Raw genomic sequence first — 22359 nt, 5'->3', positions numbered from 1 at the left:
CCCATAACACTGGAGATAGGATCAGGTGAGGATTAAACACATCCCATAACACTAGAGATAGGATCAGATGAGGATTAAACACATCCCATAACACTGGAGATAGGATCAGGTGAGGATTAAACACATCCCATAACACTGGAGATAGGATCAGGTGAGGATTAAACACATCCCATAACACTGGAGATAGGATCAGATAATTACTGAAAATGATAGTTGTGTTTTATGAGTCAGTTTTACAAGCTACTCCTTATGGCTATACTGTAGGCAAAATGCGTCTGTTCTGTTGACAAGGGAGTTGTAGTTGATTGATTTGACTTCCTGTTTTACAGGTTACGAGCTTTTTGCTTTCATCAGCCACATGGGAGCGTCCACTATGTCTGGTCGTTATGTATGTCATATCAAGAAGGAAGGAAGGTAAGTCCGTCACAGTTTACATACTCTCCATTGATCTCTGCTAGATGATTTTAAACCACAATCTCTTTCACAATGAAGGATTTCAAATGAGTGATTTAAACAGACTGTTTTCCCGAACTAGTCCTTTGGGACCACCAGCCGTTTGCAATGCACATCATATTTGATCTATTCTAACACTAGCACTCCTGATTCAACTAATCAAGGGCATGATCATTAGTTGATGAGTTGAATCACGTTTGCTATATTTGGAGTCAAAAAGTATTATCTTTGCTTGACCAGTGATCCTCACAGACCAGATTGGGAAACGCTGTCTTAAGAGACTGGTTAGATCATTTTGTAATCAGTAATCTACAATATGGCATGTAGAAATCAAGACAAAACTAAACGTATAAGATGAGGATTTAACACAATGTGTTACCTATGCTTTATTCCACCCCCCCCCCCCTATGTCAGATGGGTGATCTTCAATGACCATAAAGTGTGTTTGTCAGAAAGGCCTCCAAAAGACTTGGGCTACATCTACTTTTACCGTCGGCTGTCTAGCTGCTAGACCTATCCCCCCCCCCCCCCCCTTTACCATCAGCTGTCTAGCTGCTAGAACCCCCTCCACTCACCCCTCCAACCTTAGAGAACCACAGCCTGGAAAACAGAGGACAACCATGACATCAGTGGAAACCATGGAAACACCTCAGACCAGCCATGAAACAAAGGAACCCACTCAACTCATCCAAGTCACTCAAGAGCAACAGGAAAATGCTTCCATACTTCAAGTGCAGTCAAAAAAAAAGGGAAAGCAATGTGGGTATTTTTTGTATGTCACTGTGAAAATCGTGTGCTTTTGTGTGTTGAAACATGTTATTTTGTCTACGGTGTTGGTACAGAGGGATGTGTGCAATTCTTGTTATTGGAGTGCTCTACACCTATAGTATTAGCCTATCAGATCGTGCTATTCATTTTCTATGCCTTCAGCTACTGTGCCAGTATTTTTATTAATGAAGTGCTACGTTTTATAAACGTGGAGCATGGTCCTGAAGTGGTCACACATCACTGCCAGGAACTAAAACTCTCTGAAGCGAAACTCAACAAAAAAATCACAATGCTGCTGGGAGCTTTGCATGTACAGATGTAGGATCTTAATTTGACCACAGCAGGAAAATAATCCTGTAGCAACAGGAAATGTGAATTGTGTGGATTATAATTAATGGAAATTTTTGTAGGGGTTGATACATTTTTATTTAGGACAAATCATGATGAAAAAACGCATCATACTGTGTTTTGACAGTTCTAGATCTTGAAAGCTTGATCGCGGAAATACAAAACATTTTGGGAATGTATCAAATGTGGCGTAATGCAACGAATACTAAAACAGTTTTCTTAGTGATATTTTCCTTTAACGTGTGACGCAGGATAGAAACATAATGGCATTGAATGCAGAGAAATTGGCAGCATAAGCAAGTTTCAGAATAAGGAAACACATTTGAAAAAAACGCTCTCGTCTATGATGAACACTTACACATGGGAACCCATGAATATGTAATATCCTTATTGGAGAGTCCGATGTACGTACTGATGGTGTCATAATAGTCGCATATCTGTCTGGTTTTGACTTGCAAATGACATCCTGGTTTCTCTGGGATTCAGAGGAGAAACGGTAACAATTGGACGAATCAAGTTGAGTCAAGTTCATTTAATTTCCCACGAGAACAGAATGTTGTTTTTATTGAAATCTGAAAGCACTTTTCGAACAGATTATTTTATATCCTTGCTTTTAATTAACAGAGAAACAGAGCACTAGCATAGCAGCTACCTTGGCTCAAATACCACAAACTGATATATTCGCTTCTCTTGAATGTGGTAAAAGCCGTGGGCTGAATGTGTTTTATTTTCAGACCATGTTGCGATTTACTCGTACCGTATTCATACCGTTGTTGCTTCACATATAATTCTACACATAAGTGAAACATGCCTTGGATTGCCGTTTTCCTCAGATCAGATGGTGACTAGCAAGGCAGAATTTTTATTTTATTTGAATCCTTTAGATAAAAGGCCCACCCCAGTTTTGCATAATATCTAGAAATATTTTGTATACAGTATTCTAAGGAGATCCACTTTTGTTGCTCGCCTAATTTGATAAAAAAAAATTGTGGAAGGACAGACAACACACTAACTCATGAGGTAAACTTTTGCTCTTTATGGTAGTCCTTAAATGTTACCTAGTTTTGTATTCATATTCGATACGCCACCATCTTTTTAAATGCAGAATGGTATGCATCTGAACACACCCAACTTGTGTTACGTTATTATTATAGCAATATGCACTGGGATGGAATCTCATGTCTTGAGAATACACCATGTACTGTAGGTTGTGATCTACCGCTTGTTTCAGAATGCGTTCTCGTGCTTTTATGACTTGGTGCAGTCCTGAATGTATTCCTTATGGTGCTCACTGCAACCAAAACCTATCTTCAGCTTTAATGCTCAAATCTATCACATATCAAAGACCTCACTGACGCATAGTCACCAACCCTTGTGTATCTATTGATACTGTATTCACCATTTGCTCAAAGACTCTCTGCTCATGCATCGAGTCACTAGGATGTCTTCTTCTCCTGAGCCTATACAGCCACTCTATCAAAGACAGTTTGTCGGCAGGCGTAGTTGTACAAACAAAGTGTTGCCTACAGTTCATTACATATCGACAAGGTAGTGGAGTGCAATGTTACATATCAAAAATCCTCTCATATTTTTTTTTTCTTTCTAAGAATAATTACCTGGGACACTAGCCAATCAAAGAATACTTACCTGCGGCACTATCCAAGCAAATAATTGTTACCTGGGGTACTATTCAATCAAATAATACTTACCTGGGGTACTATTCAATCAAAAAATACTTACCTGGGGTACTATTCAATCAAAATACTTACCTGGGGAACTAGCCAATCAAAATACTTACCTGGGGAACTAGCCAATCAAAGAATACTTACCTGGGGAACTAGCCAATCAAAGAATACTTACCTGGGGAACTAGCCAATCAAAGAATACTTACCTGGGGAACTAGCCAATCAAAGAATACTTACCTGGGGAACTAGCCAATCAAAGAATACTTACCTGGGGAACTAGCCAATCAAAGAATACTTACCTGGGGAACTAGCCAATCAAAGAATACTTACCTGGGGCACTATTCAATCAAAGAATACTTACCTGGGGAACTAGCCAATCAAATAATACTTACCTGGGGAACTAGCCAATCAAAGAATACTTACCTGGGGAACTAGCCAATCAAAGAATACTTACCTGGGGAACTAGCCAATCAAAGAATACTTACCTGGGGAACTATCCAATCAAAGAATACTTACCTGGGGAACTAGCCAATCAAAGAATACTTACCTGGGGAACTAGCCAATCAAAGAATACTTACCTGGGGAACTAGCCAATCAAAATACTTACCTGGGGAACTAGCCAATCAAAGAATACTTACCTGGGGAACTAGCCAATCAAATAATACTTACCTGGGGAACTAGCCAATCAAAGAATACTTACCTGGGGAACTAGCCAATCAAAGAATACTTACCTGGGGAACTAGCCAATCAAAGAATACTTACCTGGGGCAGGTTTCTTGAAAAAGTCAACATGATTTTTCTTGCATTTTAATAGTTCTCAATTAAATGAAAGCACTCCACAACATGAAAGAAACTAAAACTGCATATAAAGTCAAACATACTTTCTTGCTGTTCAGGATGAATCATGTTTTTGGACCCACACCAGGAACCCAGAAAATGGTTTTGATTTACTAGAGCCTTTGGTTGTGTTTGGGAGAAGATTACAATTCCCCCTCTCCCTCAAATCAAGCCCTCAAGATCTCCATCCTTGTCAGACACTCCTTGATAATTTGCTGTTGTGTACTTTGCCTGTGCAGTGGGGATTCTTTATGGTCTCTATGTAAGTCTTTGTGTTACTGCAATCTCCCTTCCACACGTGATTGTTTTTCTTATAGAGATAGAATGTATAGAGTGAATCCCTCCTCTTTTCCATGTAGATTGCCAAGGTTCCTAGTGGCCCTTTGTATAACCAGGCCTACTTCACTGCCAAAGGTATTTTTTATTTGACTAGGAAAGTCAGTTAAGAACAAATTCTTATTTTCAATGATGGCCTAGTGGGTTAACTGCCTTGTTCAGGGGCAGAACGACAGAGTTTTACCTCGTCAGCTCGGGGATTCGATTACTAGTCCAACGCTCTAACCACTAGGCTACCTGCCTCCCCATCTGATTGCTGAGGGAGGGTGTTCTATGCATTCTAGTTCTTTACATTTGTCCTCTACAGGGGCTCCTCCCACTTTGGCACTCATCCTCTTTTAGGCTGGCAGGGTGACCTCTCACCTTCATTTACAGTGGATAGATTTGTTATGTAGGATGTCTGGGGCTAGATTCTATCAGTTCTGCCTTAACCCGCAATAACCGACAACTGAATAGCAGTTTCATTGTTTTTATTTAGGCGATGTCGGAGGTGTAACTGCGTTGGCGCTGTCAAATCTGCAAACGTCTCCCGGCGTTAAACCGATCGTGGACATTGCCATTGGATGCCAGCAAACGTGGACATTGGATGCACCGTGTCGCATTAGTAATAATCCCATGTAGCCTGTTTACAAGTTTGAATACTGGAATGTGTGTTGTAACCTACACCTCAATTAGGCTGATAGAAATCTGTATTATTCCATAATATGATTTTACATTTGAGTCATTTCTATATAGCCTAGGCGTGCTTTCTCATTGTGAACTTTGTGAACTTTAACGCGAATGGGCGAATGGGTGTGGGCGTGGGGTGTGGGCGTGGGGTGTGGGCGTGTGTAACGCGAATGGGTGTGGGCGTGACAATGACCACACGAGCCGCTTGCTCACCGGTTTGCCAGCTCTGATACAGTTACACCTCCGACATGGCCAAAACGCCAGCTATGCAGTGTTGATCTGATTTTAAATCTAGGCCCTCGTCTTCTGCCTTTTTTTCCCCCTCAGCCCTCCATCATCTCTGTCTCTCCCTCTCCACCACTCGCTCTATCTCCCGAGGTTGTGAATGGTAACTAACGGTTCACCTTTTGTGTCACAAAACGCCTTCGTACTGTCCGCATGTGCACTAAAAGTTGACATTTAGGCATTTGGATTGTACAATTGTACTTGTGTGTTTTCTAATGTAATTTAACTAAATGGTCAATGGTACTTCGCCTGTTTTTACTCCTTTTCCTTTCTTTTGGCCAATTCTGTAGTTTTCATTACATACAGATTCCCTGAAGGGATTATTTAAAGTAGACTTTTGTAATGTATGTATTTATCCAAATATTGTTTGGGATATCAGTATTGTAATGGAATATGTGAATACATGGTTATCACAACAATATATCCACTGGTACTGTCAAATAAACTGCATATTTCTTGACATTTTGGACACTTGACACAGTGTATCGTCAGTGAGAAACAAGCATGGTTATGGTTCATCATGATGACAATTCCTCAAGGGGTCCAATTTCTTGTTTTCTCCAGTTCTTTACTTCATAAACAGTAGAATAGCATGCATTTCATGTAAAAAATGTTAACTGAGTACTGTTTTATTATAAATGAGGTGGTTGTGATTTAGTAGGAAAGGAAGAGTTGCAGTATAAAGTACCGAACAATGTAATACATACACGTTGGTAGACATGCAGTCGATGCGATGATAAAATGATATATTCAAAAACAAATATAAAGAGACACTTTGAATATATTACAAGTTTATTTTAAAAGACAACTTTCATATCATATGTCTGAAAGGTGTGTGATGCTTGACTAGTGTTTTAGGGACATCGGGAGAGTATTTATTATGCATTGTTGGTACACTGTAAAGTATTTCATTTTTTTTTAAGGCATCAAAAATATTAATAGATCTATTCATACTTGTATATCAGCTATAGAAACAAACCAGAGTAAACCAGCAGGGTACAATGAAATGTATCGTACACGAGACACAGAGACATTATTGAAAATTGCAGGACTTAATGCTATTACACTGAGCAGGAAGCGTTGTGGTCATTCAGTTGTATACACGCCTGAGAGGATCCGAAACCCTTTAGCCAAACGGTTGGCGTGTGGGCCGAGACCTGCACTCGGTAGTCAGTTAGAGAGCACTACTTTTGGTTTCTCTCCAGATTCACTGCAAATGTTTTGTTATTGTATGTTGTGCACAATATACAATAGGTATGTTACATTTCATAAAATGAAGACGTTTTAAAAGTGGATTGGAAAAATATTGCTATGTAACATCATGCTATATTTTGTTTTTAGAATTAGGGGAAAGAAAAGCCCTGCATGCATGAAAATATAAGATCATTCAAAATAAAGCATAGAAGATCTAGCATGCATTCAACCTGGACTATGTTAGGTGTAGCTAGGTCATCACACCTGAGAAGGTCAACTGTTCTAGAAAAGGTACTTTGTCATCGGGCATCCTAACTCAACACACATCAATATAAATTCTACAGTAATATATATATATATATATAGTTGGTAATCCAATAATTCAAAAACTGTTAAAAAAATAATTTAATCTTCTACATAACTACATTTATTTTTGTTCAAGAAGCACAGGCTTACTAGACCATAAGAAATCAGAGTGATTTTGAAGAAATCACTTGATACAGTAAATCCTGGTTCAGCATTGTACTACAGTGTATATGCTGCTGACAGTAAAGGGCAACTAGGAGACATGGGGACAGAAAACATTTTCTGTAAATTATGCACTTTGGAATAAAAACAATTCTGTTCTCAATACTATTTTCCATATAAATCTACAGTGTAGAGTTGTCAGCCATCGTTCTATGACTCACTAAGACGTAGTCAATCATGATCGCAGTGACGATCATGATTGGTTACAACTAGATCTCAACCGCCTTTGCTCGCTGGGTGGGACTGAAGGAATATCATCTTGTTGGGGTAGTTGGGCAACAGACTAAATGAATTAATAAATGGAAGGATGCCATAACGTGTTGGCCCAGTTGCCTTTGACGTTGTACAGTCCGCGATGTGTTTTCTGGTCTTCAAAGCTAACCTCCTATGCAGATTGCCAGCAGCGTGCGCATATGTGCTGTGTCTCCGCAGTTGGCTCTGGCTCCTTGATGTTTTCAACAGTGATTCCATACACAAAAGACTTCTCTGTTTTCCTCGTCTTGCGTTTGCTACTGGACTGTTCCAACCATTTCCCTGTGTGGAAAAATAATATTCATTACGTTTTCAGATCATTTGAGTGGAATAGATTCAATACAAAAAAAATACTGAAATTAATCTGTTTTTCAAATACATTTACCCAGCAAGGGGACCACTCTGTAAACTTGAATTTGGGTATGGTGGCATAACAAGAACGTCTTTAGGAGAAATTCAAAGTACATTTTCAGCAGATGGCAGTAGTAGAACATGAATCTGACATTACAGCCCCCCCACCACTCTCTACAAGCCAGCCTCAACCGAATGTGTGGAGATGAGTTTGAAATGAAATTAACCTCCTTTTCACACACCAAGGTTACTAAACCTGAAGGCTTTGGCTAGTGTGAATGGCAGTTTCCATGTGTTCTCGTCTGCATGGAATTATTCGCCCCATTGACTTTCTTTCTAAATAACGTCTAATATATTTCTGCTAACGAGCCAAACCTTTCCCTAAATACCCATAAACTTAAATGGAGAATGAAAAGTTCTTAGTCATAAAGCAACAACTGGCCAATTTTTTGTTGTTGTTTTTTTGTTGTCTTCTGATAGATTTCCCCAATCCCCTTGGCTGATACAAACCATGCATGACATCAAAGCGGTACAATTTTTGGGAGATTAATTGTCATGGCGATGGTGTCTCTGCCAGACCCTGATAGCATTCTCTCAAAGCAAAGATAGACTTTTCCTTTTGGTCCATTGATTCAGGCAGGGCCATTGACTCAGGCAGGGACATTGTATAATTAAAAATGGCAGTATAAAACTTGACCTTTTGCATAGGATCCTTGAATCAAACACATTTGTTCGGTCGAACAGTAGGCCGGACAGGTTAACATGCCAGTGCAATGCTACAGTACAGTGGTTGTCTTGCTACAGTACCGTGGTGGATATGATGGTGGCATGTGTTTTCCAGAGTGACTTGCAAACTAACATATGTGACGCTTCTAGACTACTCAGCCATCTAGCGACTAAGCACACTACTCAGCCATCTAGCGACTAAGCACACTACTCAGCCATCTAGCGACTAAGCACACTACTCAGCCATCTAGCGACTAAGCACACTACTAAGCCATCTAGCGACTAAGCACACTACTAAGCCATCTAGCGACTAAGCACACTACTCAGCCATCTAGCGACTAAGCACACTACTAAGCCATCTAGCGACTAAGCACACTACTCAGCCATCTAGCGACTAAGCACACTACTAAGCCATCTAGCGACTAAGCACACTTAAAGGGATAGTGTTTAGAGTAGAATTCTCTCATAGTAGGGATCTTGTAGAGTAGTAGTCTCTCATAAGAGGATATAGTTCTTTTGGCTTTATTTTAGGGGAATATTTTGGTAACACTTTGTTACTGTGTTTATGTATGACATTCATTAGTATAGCAAAGAACCTCCTACATAAAATGCTTGTATGGGAACATGTAGATATGTCACTGTGTGAACTAGGTAAAGCTGACGTTGACATTTTTTTATTTATTTTTATTTTATTTAACCTTTATTTAACTAGGCAAGTCAGTGAGCTGACATGAGCTGATGTCATGTTTTATAACCTTTAACGAATTGGCCTTTGTGCTGCCTTTGATAAACAATACAGCATATTACACATAAAGATTCTGTATTCTAGAAAAGAGTGTAAGGCCTCTAAAATCCATTCCCTACCACGCTTAATCCTTTGATTTAGTCATTAGTCATGTGACCTGAGTGAATAGTTTTAAAGGTCATCCCAGCCATCACCACCAACATGAATAGATTCAACAGGAAGTGTTTTCTGACACGTGTGAAGTACATTACCAGCTCTGAGTGAAAAATACAGGTCCATCTTGTCCAGCTAATGTGTGCTTCTCTCAAACCAGTTAGGGTAAAGTGAAATGAGGAGCTGGAAACACCACAAAACGTGAAGAATTCGGAGGATGTCAGGTATTCGAGGAAGTCAAAAAATGAATCTGAAAATGGCTTACATTGGTTGCCATAAAAATTGTGTAAATCAATTTCGTTTTAGCATGCGTTTACGGTAATGCTTTTACAATCTGTCTCGTTTCATTAAGATAAGAGGAAATTATCTGTTTGTTTTTCAAAGTGCAGAGTCCCAAGTAAGGAAAAAAAGTTCTTAGCTTTTAGGTTCAGGCAAGTGCCACCGAATCCATTTAGGAACATGCTTTAGTTTCCATGCAGTGTTGTTCCTCACAGAAAAGAGGATAAAAACCAACCCCCCAAAAAAAGAATATTGATTCTCTGCTGAAAACTGTCTCCGAGTCCCACGGCTTATGGTGTAGTCTTTATTGATTTTACTCACTAAATCCTTCCTTTAGGTCAGTGTGATAATCCGGACACTCTAAAAGTATCTGGATGAGGAAACCGTTCTTGTCAACCCTCAACACTGTTCAGCAAAAGCATTCTCAGTATTTCTCTTTCTCTCTCTTGCTCAGTTCCAATGAGTTAGTTTTAATTACTGTGTTCTCTAAGGCATTACTTGTACAGTCTTTGCCCGTCCTTGTGCTCTTCGGGGAAATCACAAATTGCAGTGCAAATCCATCGCAAAATAGACTCTTCGAGCACATGCAGTACTCAAGAAGACTGCAGAGGTACTGAGGAGTAGTAAAGATGTTGTAGTGCTCGCCAAAATAGACCACACACTCATCATTAACATGACAAAACAGCTCTTTCCAACTGTACACTTTGGGTTTTTGGCATTTGGTAGGAGTTTAGAGACTCTTCTCCCAGGCCTGTTGATAGGAGAGTAGAGACTCTTCTCCCAGGCCTGTTGGTAGGAGAGAAGAGGCTCGTCTCCAAGGCCTGTTGGTAGGAGAGTAGAGACTTGTCTCCAAGGCCTGTTGGTAGGAGTGTAGAGACTCGTCTCCAATGCCTGTTGGTAGGAGAGTAGAGACTTGTCTCCAATGCCTGTTGGTAGGAGAGTAGAGACTTGTCTCCAAGGCCTGTTGGTAGGAGAGTAGAGACTTGTCTCCAAGGCCTGTTGGTAGGAGAGTAGAGACTTGTCTCCAAGGCCCATCTCCACTCACATGTCCAGGTTGAAGGCTTTCATGAGGAGGTCCAAGTCTCCGATGTTGGCTGCCTGGAAGAGCTCCGGCTGGTCCATCATGGAGAGGGCTATCCGCAGGGCGGCCCAGATGTTCCCCGACATGACCTGTTGCGAGAGCTGCTGACTACGGCTCTTCCTCTGCAGACTCAGGGCTGTTAGGAAGTTACTGGCCGCCTCCCTAAAAGACAAAGGGAAGGTTTGACCGTTGGAGAACCATGTGATTAGTTTGCTATCATGATGACCTACATTAAAGCGACTGTTACTAGGTTCAGGCCCGATGTGCTTGATAAGTTTTCAAACAGAGACTTTGCTGTTACTTGTAACATTATAGTTGGTTGAACTGTAAGAGATGGCATTATTAGGCTCAATGTGTCCCCACCTCACCTCACTCCACTGACTCCACCAGAGCAGAAACTCAAAGCCCTCTGCTGCGGTGCCAGGTGCTGTTTTAGAGAGCACCAGCTGGCTCTTAGTTAGACCCTTCTCCACCCCCCAACCCCCTGCTCACCCACCGGTGTGCTCCTAGGTTGATGCAGCTGATGCCCAGGTTGTAACGGGATCTAATGAAGCCCGGCTGGAGCTCCAGGGCTCGGGTGTAGGCCTCTACCGCCTCCTCGCTGCGGTCCCCGTTAGCCAGCGTGGCCCCCAGGCGGTTCCACAGCAGGTAGTCCTGGAGGGGTCATACAGTGGGTAGGAGTCAAAGCCGGAGGAACAGAATGGTGACATGTAGGATAGTGGTTGGTTTTGACATTTGGTTTCAGACAGTTTGCGGTCTGTGAACCCACCCACTGTCGACTGAGATGTTTGTTGGAAGGTTAGTGGGGTGTGATTTTTTTATTGTTTTCCATCAGATGCTACTGCTAATGCTTTAATTATTGTGTACTGTAATGGGAAGTCCAATCAGAAAGGAACAGTGCCTGCTTTGGTAGAGAAGATTTGCAAATAAAATGAAGTAGAATTTTGTCTGCGATTAAAAACGGCATCCTTGGAATCTACACAATATAACATGTATGAGAGGAGTGCATCATTTGCGAGTTATTCCCCTGTATCTTTTGTGTGTTAATGACTGTAATGTAGGTACTGTGGTGTGATGGAGTTTTTACACACTTTTTATCACCCTGTGAAAACACACCCTGTGAAACAACACCCTGTGAAAACACACCCTGTGAAAAAAACACCCTGTGAAAACACACCCTGTGAAAAAAACACCCTGTGAAAACACACCCTGTGAAAAAAACCCTGTGAAAACACACCCTGTGAAAAAACACCCTGTGAAAAAACACCCTGTGAAAACTAAGCAAAGCTTAAGTTCCAAGGATCATTTGAGGATGGTTCGGTTACATCACTACGTCCGTCCTTGACTCCATGGTTGTGTGTGTCCCACCTGGGGGCAGATCAACATATACAGGGATACGGTGCAGCAAGCCTTTTGTGCGAAGCAGCAAGCTATCATGATCTCCACTTGTATTCAGCACTAAGTTATCAGCAGGGGAGAGGGCATTACCAAGTCAAATGTAGAGGGGGTGGATTTAGCAGCCACTGCTGTGGAACAGGGTTAAAGGATAGTGGTTGAAGCTGCACCAGGCAGATACTAGTGCAGAGGGGGGCGGGTGGGGGGGGGGGGTGAATCAGATGGGAGTTCATGAAACTGGATTTCTCAGCTCAAAGCTCTCCAGTTTGGATGCAGTGTTTCAGTGTTGTGAGACAGTACGGTGCGTCTCAGTGAGATGCAGTGTTTCAGTATTGTGAGACAGTACAGTGCGTCTCAGTGAGATGCAGTGTTTCAGTGTTGTGAGACAGTACGGTGCGTCTCAGTCAGATCGACAATCAGTGTTTGTGTGTTTACACTGCCGTCTTACCTCTGGCCGCACCGTCAAGGCAGCATTGAAGGCCTCCACAGCTTTGTTGAACTCTGCGCTAATGTTGAACAACACACCCAGGCCCGTCTGCAGGTCCGGGTCGGTGTCCCTGTTGTGCTGGGCTGCCTCCAGAAACAGATCCTTCACCTCAGGCAGTAGAGAGCTGTGGGCAGACACACTGGACTTAGAGTCTATAGAGAGTAGAGACACACTGGACTGAGAGTCCATAGAGAGTAGCGACACACTGAACTGAGAGTAGAGCGCAGACACACTGGACTTAGAGTCTATAGAGAGTAGAGACACACTGGACTGAGAGTCTATAGAGAGTAGAGACACACTGGACTGAGAGTAGAGCGCAGACACCCTGGACTTAGAGTCTATAGAGAGTAGAGACACACTGGACTTAGAGTCTATAGAGAGTAGAGACACACTGGACTGAGAGTAGAGCGCAGACACACTGGACTGAGAGTCTATAGAGAGTAGAGACACACTGGACTGAGAGTAGAGAGTAGACACACAGGACTGAGAGTAGAGAGTAGAGACACTGGACTGAGAGCAGAGAGCAGAGGCACTGGACTTATAGTAGAGACACACTGGACTGAGAGTAGAGACACACTGGACAGAGAGTAGAGACACTGGACTGAGAGCAGAGAGTAGCGACACACTGGACTGAGAGCAGAGACACTGACATGAGAGTAGAGACACACTGGACTGAGAGTAGAGACACACTGGACTGAGAGTAGAGACACACTGGACTGAGAGTAGAGAGTATGACTGAGAGCAGAGTGACTGAGAGCAGAGAGTAGAGACACACTGGACTGAGAGCAGAGACACTGGACTGAGAGTAGAGACACACTGGACTGAGAGCAGAGAGTAGAGACACTGGACTGAGAGTAGAGACACTGGACTGAGAATAGAGAGTAGAGACACTGGACTGAGAGTAGAGACACTGGACAGAGAGTAGAGACACTGGACTGAGAGCAGAGAGTAGAGACACTGGACTGAGAGTAGAGAGTAGAGACACTGGACTGAGAGTAGAGACACACTGGACTGAGAGTAGAGACACACTGGACTTAGAGTAGAGAGTAGAGACACACTGGATTTAGAGTAGAGACACACTGGACTGAGAGTAGAGAGTAGACACACACTGGACTGAGAGCAGAGAGTAGAGACACTGGACTGAGAGTAGAGAGTAGAGACACACTGGACTGAGAGTATAGAGTAGAGACACACTGGACTGAGAGTAGAGCCACACTGGACTGAGAGTAAAGACATTGGACTGAGAGTAGAGACACACTGGACTGAGAGTAGAGACACACTGGACTGAGAATAGAGACACTGGACTGAGAGTAGAGACACACTGGACTGAGAGTAGAGAGTAGACACACAGGACTGAGAGTAGAGAGTAGAGACACTGGACTGAGAGCAGAGAGTAGAGACACTGGACTTAGAGTAGAGACACACTGGACTGAGAGTAGAGACACCCTGGACTTAGAGTAGAGAGTAGAAACACACTGGACTTAGAGTAGAGAGTAGAGACACTGGACTGAGAGTAGAGAGTAGAAACACATTGGACTGAGAGTATAGAGTAGAGACACATTGGATTTAGAGTAGAGAGTAGAGACACACTGGACTGAGAGTAGAGACACACTGGACTTAGAGTAGAGAGTAGAGACACTGGACTGAGAGTAGAGAGTAGAGACACACTGGACTGAGAGTATAGAGTAGAGACACATTGGATTTAGAGTAGAGACACTGGACTTAGAGTATAGAGTAGAGACACACTGGACTGAGAGTAGAGCCACACTGGACTGAGAGTAGAGACATTGGACTGAGAGTAGAGACACACTGGACTGAGAGTAGAGACACACTGGACTGAGAGTAGAGAGTAGAGACACACTGGACTGAGAGTATAGAGTAGAGACACACTGGACTGAGAGTAGAGCCACACTGGACTGAGAGTAGAGACATTGGACTGAGAGTAGAGACACACTGGACTAAGAGTAGAGAGTAGACACACAGGACTGAGAGTAGAGAGTAGAGACACTGGACTGAGAGCAGAGAGTAGAGACACTGGACTTAGAGTAGAGACACACTGGACTGAGAGTAGAGAGTAGAGACACTGGACTGAGAGCAGAGAGTAGAGACACACTGGACTGAGAGCAGAGACACTGGACTGAGAGTAGAGACACTGGACTGAGAGTAGAGACACTGGACTGAGAGTAGAGACACTGGACTGAGAGTAGAGACACACTGGACTGAGAGCAGAGAGTAGAGACACTGGACTGAGAGTAGAGACACTGGACTGAGAGTAGAGACACTGGACTGAGAGTAGAGACACTGGACTGAGAGTAGAGACACACAGGACTGAGAGTAGAGACACACAGGACTGAGAGTAGAGACACCCTGGACTGAGAGTAGAGACACCCTGGACTGAGAGTAGAGACACCCTTGTCTGAGAGTAGAGACACTGGTCTGAGAGTAGAGACACTGGACTGAGAGTAGAGAGCAGAGGCACTGGACTTATAGTAGAGACACACTGGACTGAGAGTAGAGACACACAGGACAGAGAGTAGAGACACTGGACTGAGAGCAGAGAGTAGAGAGTAGCGACACACTGGACTGAGAGCAGAGACACTGACATGAGAGTAGAGACACACTGGACTGAGAGTAGAGACACACTGGACTGAGAGTAGAGACACACTGGACTGAGAGTAGAGAGTATGACTGAGAGCAGAGTGACTGAGAGCAGAGAGTAGAGACACACTGGACTGAGAGCAGAGACACTGGACTGAGAGTAGAGACACACTGGACTGAGAGCAGAGAGTAGAGACACTGGACTGAGAGTAGAGACACTGGACTGAGAATAGAGAGTAGAGACACTGGACTGAGAGTAGAGACACTGGACTGAGAGTAGAGACACTGGACAGAGAGTAGAGACACTGGACTGAGAGCAGAGAGTAGAGACACTGGACTGAGAGTAGAGAGTAGAGACACTGTACTGAGAGTAGAGACACACTGGACTGAGAGTAGAGACACACTGGACTTAGAGTAGAGAGTAGAGACACACTGGATTTAGAGTAGAGACACACTGGACTGAGAGTAGAGAGTAGACACACACTGGACTGAGAGCAGAGAGTAGAGACACTGGACTGAGAGTAGAGAGTAGAGACACACTGGACTGAGAGTATAGAGTAGAGACACACTGGACTGAGAGTAGAGCCACACTGGACTGAGAGTAGAGACATTGGACTGAGAGTAGAGACACACTGGACTGAGAGTAGAGACACACTGGAATGAGAATAGAGACACTGGACTGAGAGTAGAGACACACTGGACTGAGAGTAGAGAGTAGACACACAGGACTGAGAGTAGAGAGTAGAGACACTGGACTGAGAGCAGAGAGTAGAGACACTGGACTTAGAGTAGAGACACACTGGACTGAGAGTAGAGACACCCTGGACTTAGAGTAGAGAGTAGAAACACACTGGACTTAGAGTAGAGAGTAGAGACACTGGACTGAGAGTAGAGAGTAGAGACACACTGGACTGAGAGTATAGAGTAGAGACACATTGGATTTAGAGTAGAGAGTAGAGACACACTGGACTGAGAGTAGAGACACACTGGACTTAGAGTAGAGAGTAGAGACACTGGACTGAGAGTAGAGACACTGGACTGAGAGTAGAGACACTGGACTGAGAGTAGAGACACACAGGACTGAGAGTAGAGACACACAGGACTGAGAGTAGAGACACCCTGGACTGAGAGTAGAGACACCCTGGACTGAGAGTAGAGACACCCTTGTCTGAGAGTAGAGACACTGGTCTGAGAGTAGAGACACTGGACTGAGAGTAGAGAGCAGAGGCACTGGACTTATAGTAGAGACACACTGGACTGAGAGTAGAGACACACTGGACAGAGAGTAGAGACACTGGACTGAGAGCAGAGAGTAGAGAGTAGCGACACACTGGACTGAGAGCAGAGACACTGACATGAGAGTAGAGACACACTGGACTGAGAGTAGAGACACACTGGACTGAGAGTAGAGACACACTGGACTGAGAGTAGAGAGTATGACTGAGAGCAGAGTGACTGAGAGCAGAGAGTAGAGACACACTGGACTGAGAGCAGAGACACTGGACTGAGAGTAGAGACACACTGGACTGAGAGCAGAGAGTAGAGACACTGGACTGAGAGTAGAGACACTGGACTGAGAATAGAGAGTAGAGACACTGGACTGAGAGTAGAGACACTGGACTGAGAGTAGAGACACTGGACAGAGAGTAGAGACACTGGACTGAGAGCAGAGAGTAGAGACACTGGACTGAGAGTAGAGAGTAGAGACACTGTACTGAGAGTAGAGACACACTGGACTGAGAGTAGAGACACACTGGACTTAGAGTAGAGAGTAGAGACACACTGGATTTAGAGTAGAGACACACTGGACTGAGAGTAGAGAGTAGACACACACTGGACTGAGAGCAGAGAGTAGAGACACTGGACTGAGAGTAGAGAGTAGAGACACACTGGACTGAGAGTATAGAGTAGAGACACACTGGACTGAGAGTAGAGCCACACTGGACTGAGAGTAGAGACATTGGACTGAGAGTAGAGACACACTGGACTGAGAGTAGAGACACACTGGAATGAGAATAGAGACACTGGACTGAGAGTAGAGACACACTGGACTGAGAGTAGAGAGTAGACACACAGGACTGAGAGTAGAGAGTAGAGACACTGGACTGAGAGCAGAGAGTAGAGACACTGGACTTAGAGTAGAGACACACTGGACTGAGAGTAGAGACACCCTGGACTTAGAGTAGAGAGTAGAAACACACTGGACTTAGAGTAGAGAGTAGAGACACTGGACTGAGAGTAGAGAGTAGAGACACACTGGACTGAGAGTATAGAGTAGAGACACATTGGATTTAGAGTAGAGAGTAGAGACACACTGGACTGAGAGTAGAGACACACTGGACTTAGAGTAGAGAGTAGAGACACTGGACTGAGAGTAGAGAGTAGAGACACACTGGACTGAGAGTATAGAGTAGAGACACATTGGATTTAGAGTAGAGACACTGGACTTAGAGTATAGAGTAGAGACACACTGGACTGAGAGTAGAGCCACACTGGACTGAGAGTAGAGACATTGGACTGAGAGTAGAGACACACTGGACTGAGAGTAGAGACACACTGGACTGAGAGTAGAGAGTAGAGACACACTGGACTGAGAGTATAGAGTAGAGACACACTGGACTGAGAGTAGAGCCACACTGGACTGAGAGTAGAGACATTGGACTGAGAGTAGAGACACACTGGACTAAGAGTAGAGAGTAGACACACAGGACTGAGAGTAGAGAGTAGAGACACTGGACTGAGAGCAGAGAGTAGAGACACTGGACTTAGAGTAGAGACACACTGGACTGAGAGTAGAGAGTAGAGACACTGGACTGAGAGCAGAGAGTAGAGACACACTGGACTGAGAGCAGAGACACTGGACTGAGAGTAGAGACACTGGACTGAGAGTAGAGACACTGGACTGAGAGTAGAGACACTGGACTGAGAGTAGAGACACACTGGACTGAGAGCAGAGAGTAGAGACACTGGACTGAGAGTAGAGACACTGGACTGAGAGTAGAGACACTGGACTGAGAGTAGAGACACACAGGACTGAGAGTAGAGACACACAGGACTGAGAGTAGAGACACCCTGGACTGAGAGTAGAGACACCCTGGACTGAGAGTAGAGACACCCTTGTCTGAGAGTAGAGACACTGGTCTGAGAGTAGAGACACTGGACTGAGAGTAGAGACACACTGGACTGAGAGTAGATACACACTGGACTGAGAGTAGAGAGTAGAGACACTGGACTGAGAGTAGAGATACTGGACTGAGAGTAGAGACACACTGGACTGAGAGTAGAGAGTAGAGACACTGGACTGAGAGTAGAGACACTGGACTGAGAGTAGAGAGGAGAGACACTGGACTGAGAGTAGAGAGTAGAGACACAGGACTGAGAGCAGAGAGTAGAGACACTGGACTGAGAGCAGAGACATTGGACTGAGAGTAGAGACACACTGGACTGAGAGTAGAGACACACTGGACAGAGAGTAGAGACACACTGAACTGAGAGTAGAGACACACTGAACTGAGAGTAGAGACACCCTGGTCTGAGAGTAGAGACACTGGACTGAGAGTAGAGAGTAAAGACACTGGACTGAGAGTAGAGAGTAGAGACACACTGGACTGAGAGTATAGAGTAGAGACACATTGGATTTAGAGTAGAGAGTAGAGACACACTGGACTGAGAGTAGAGACACACTGGACTTAGAGTAGAGAGTAGAGACACTGGACTGAGAGTAGAGAGTAGAGACACACTGGACTGAGAGTATAGAGTAGAGACACATTGGATTTAGAGTAGAGACACTGGACTTAGAGTATAGAGTAGAGACACACTGGACTGAGAGTAGAGCCACACTGGACTGAGAGTAGAGACATTGGACTGAGAGTAGAGACACACTGGACTGAGAGTAGAGAGTAGAGACACACTGGACTGAGAGTATAGAGTAGAGACACACTGGACTGAGAGTAGAGCCACACTGGACTGAGAGTAGAGACATTGGACTGAGAGTAGAGACACACTGGACTAAGAGTAGAGAGTAGACACACAGGACTGAGAGTAGAGAGTAGAGACACTGGACTGAGAGCAGAGAGTAGAGACACTGGACTTAGAGTAGAGACACACTGGACTGAGAGTAGAGAGTAGAGACACTGGACTGAGAGCAGAGAGTAGAGACACACTGGACTGAGAGCAGAGACACTGGACTGAGAGTAGAGACACTGGACTGAGAGTAGAGACACTGGACTGAGAGTAGAGACACTGGACTGAGAGTAGAGACACACTGGACTGAGAGCAGAGAGTAGAGACACTGGACTGAGAGTAGAGACACTGGACTGAGAGTAGAGACACTGGACTGAGAGTAGAGACACACAGGACTGAGAGTAGAGACACACAGGACTGAGAGTAGAGACACCCTGGACTGAGAGTAGAGACACCCTGGACTGAGAGTAGAGACACCCTTGTCTGAGAGTAGAGACACTGGTCTGAGAGTAGAGACACTGGACTGAGAGTAGAGACACACTGGACTGAGAGTAGATACACACTGGACTGAGAGTAGAGAGTAGAGACACTGGACTGAGAGTAGAGATACTGGACTGAGAGTAGAGACACACTGGACTGAGAGTAGAGAGTAGAGACACTGGACTGAGAGTAGAGACACTGGACTGAGAGTAGTGAGGAGAGACACTGGACTGAGAGTAGAGAGTAGAGACACAGGACTGAGAGCAGAGAGTAGAGACACTGGACTGAGAGCAGAGACATTGGACTGAGAGTAGAGACACACTGGACTGAGAGTAGAGACACACTGGACAGAGAGTAGAGACACACTGAACTGAGAGTAGAGACACACTGAACTGAGAGTAGAGACACCCTGGTCTGAGAGTAGAGACACTGGACTGAGAGTAGAGAGTAAAGACACTGGACTGAGAGCAGAGAGTAGAGACACTGGACTGAGAGTAGAGACACCCTGGACTGACTGAGAGTAGAGACACTGGACTGAGAGTAGAGACACTGTACTGAGAGTAGAGACACACTGGACTGAGAGTAGAGACACACTGGACTGAGAGTAGAGACACACTGGACTGAGAGTAGAGACACCCTGGACTGAGAGTAGAGACACACTGGACTGAGAGTAGAGACACACTGGACTGATAGTAGAGACACACTGGACTGAGAGCAGAGAGTAGAGACACTGGACTGAGAGCAGAGAGTTTAGACACTGGACTGAGAGTAGAGACACACTGGACTGAGAGTAGAGACACACTGGACTGAGAGTAGAGACACACTGGACTGAGAGTAGAGACACCCTGGTCTGAGAGTAGAGACACACTGGACTGAGAGAAGAGAGTAGAGACACTGGACTGAGAGCAGAGACACTGGACTGAGAGTAGAGACACTGGACTGAGAGTAGAGACACACTGGACTGAGAGTAGAGACACACTGGACTGAGAGTAAAGACACACAGGACTGAGAGTAGAGACACTGGACTTAGAGTAGAGACACCCTGGTCTGAGAGCAGAGACACTGGACTGAGAGTAGAGACACTGGACTGAGAGTAGAGACACACTGGACTGAGAGTAGAGACACACTGGACTGAGAGTAAAGACACACAGGACTGAGAGTAGAGACACTGGACTGAGAGTAGAGACACACAGGACTGAGAGTAGAGCGTGAGAGAGAATAATTTTGTTATAAAAGCTACCAAACTGCTAGGACAGAACTGACCTGGCTGCAACTTCAATTAGCACTGAAGTGAGAGGTGTGAAAATTCTCGAGCCTAACAATGGCAGGAGAGTTTCACAGCGCCTCCCACCCAAATGCAGAGGCCTTTGAAGCCCCCATGGCTTGTCCCTGTAGAGAGGTCATTACAATACAGTCCAGCAACACTATTTGCTGACCGCTACAGAGGAGCACGTAAGCAACTTAATGTTCCACACAGACCATCCCATGGCATGGCACAGTGCTATAAGAGCACACTACTCCTATGTCAAGAGAGAGAGAGTACTGGCCCAGGGTGGAAACTCAAAATACTAGACATTGAGGAAATTAAAACAACCTCTGTCAATGTGTCTGGGACAGTAATGGTGCAGGGCATCCTCATGCAGTTCCAGCAGGACTTTTACGGGATCAAAGAGAAAGCACAGCAGGAAAAGCTCTCTCTCGGTGACGACTCCCCCACCCTCTTCAAACTGTCCTGCAGACAAGGATAGTCACACCCTAGGTCCCACAACTGCACTGCTCCTCCATCATTGAGAGGGATAAATTCACAGAGCTGGAGAGAGACATGGTGGAGCTCAGAGAGCTAGTCCACAAAATCCAGACAGAACAAACCCACAAAACAGACCAACACCCCCCTCAACAAGACCCGGCGGGCGGAAGGTGGAGATGGGCGGCTGTCTGGGAGAGCTGGCTGCTCTACGGACTGAGGTGAGAGAACTTAGAGGCACACATGGCACTGAATGAAGAGGCGAGAAACCTGAGGTGTGACAGAGAGCAGGACACTCCCCCAGAGAATCCAGCAGAACAGCCCACCTCAGACCCGGACCACAACACAACAATAGGACACACAACACAGACCCCACCCCCTCCTAACAGCCCCCCTGTCAGCTCCCCTGATAGCTCTCTTGACAACGCACACACATCTACTGAGGACACACAAAAGGCAAATACATTCGAGAGGATAAACTTTTTCCCAAACACAAGGCATGCCCTGGAGCTGTTGTCAGAGGACAGACTAGGGTCCCCCAGCCACATCATAATTAACACAGGCACAAATGACCTGAGGGCCCAGCAGGAAAGGGTGGCCACAGCACTCAAGGGAGTGATTGAAAAGGTTACCTCCAACCTGCTACCATGAAAAGACATTCACCCTGCCACCATACAGTGGGTGAATGCAAGCATTTCACGAGACTGTGCCTCAAAACCTAATGTCTACCTGGCCCTCCACCCTGGACCTGAACAGCCTTTACGACCAGGTCCACCTCTACAAAGCAGAAATCCCAACTTTTGCCAGGACCCTGAAGGACGTCACCCTAAACCGTAGCCATAGCACCTCACACAGGAGCAACGGACGCCCCGCCCAGACCAGCCAGACCCCCCCCCCCTGAAGAACCTGAATAGAGAGAACCCACGCCAAGAGGACCTACACCCAGACCACAGCATCACCAGCCACACCTCAACCAGCTATTAGGACACCAAACAAACCCTG

General features: G+C 44.8%; 2 protein-coding genes across 17 annotated transcripts in view; one reads left to right on the top strand and one right to left on the bottom strand.

Annotated features, from left to right (window-relative positions):
* The window catches only part of LOC110531511 (ubiquitin carboxyl-terminal hydrolase 13), a 36601-nt gene extending 30760 nt beyond the window's left edge, over positions 1-5841 (top strand). For all 8 annotated transcript variants that reach the window (XM_036989170.2, XM_090238578.1, XM_090238476.1 and 5 more), the window contains 2 exons: positions 330-414; positions 868-5841. In XM_036989170.2, coding sequence (XP_036845065.2) covers positions 330-414; positions 868-964 — 182 coding nt within the window. In that variant the 3' untranslated portion in view covers positions 965-5841. The remainder of the gene's footprint in view (positions 1-329; positions 415-867) is intronic.
* A 314-nt stretch (positions 5842-6155) lies between these two features.
* Positions 6156-22359, bottom strand: part of pex5la (peroxisomal biogenesis factor 5-like a) — a 180795-nt gene continuing 164591 nt past the window's right edge. For 4 of the 9 annotated variants that reach the window (XR_016496844.1, XR_016496854.1, XR_016496882.1 and 1 more), the window contains 4 exons: positions 12534-12696; positions 11187-11344; positions 9429-10852; positions 6156-7637 (listed from right to left, as the gene is read on the bottom strand). Coding sequence is in view for 5 of the 9 variants with exons in the window: in XM_036989311.2 (XP_036845206.1) it covers positions 7613-7637; positions 10655-10852; positions 11187-11344; positions 12534-12696 (544 nt within the window). In the remaining 4 variants the exon portion in view is untranslated. Of the gene's footprint in view, positions 7638-9101; positions 10853-11186; positions 11345-12533; positions 12697-22359 lie in introns of those variants that run through there. The other 5 variants (XM_036989311.2, XM_090238642.1, XM_090238711.1 and 2 more) reach the window with 2 other exon arrangements.

Source organism: Oncorhynchus mykiss, chromosome 1 (genome assembly GCF_057628025.1).
Source record: "Oncorhynchus mykiss isolate SJ-2025 chromosome 1, ASM5762802v1, whole genome shotgun sequence".
Classification (NCBI taxonomy): Eukaryota; Metazoa; Chordata; class Actinopteri; order Salmoniformes; family Salmonidae; genus Oncorhynchus; species Oncorhynchus mykiss.
Note: the sequence above shows the minus strand (reverse complement) of the source record. Positions and strands in the feature narration are given on the sequence as shown.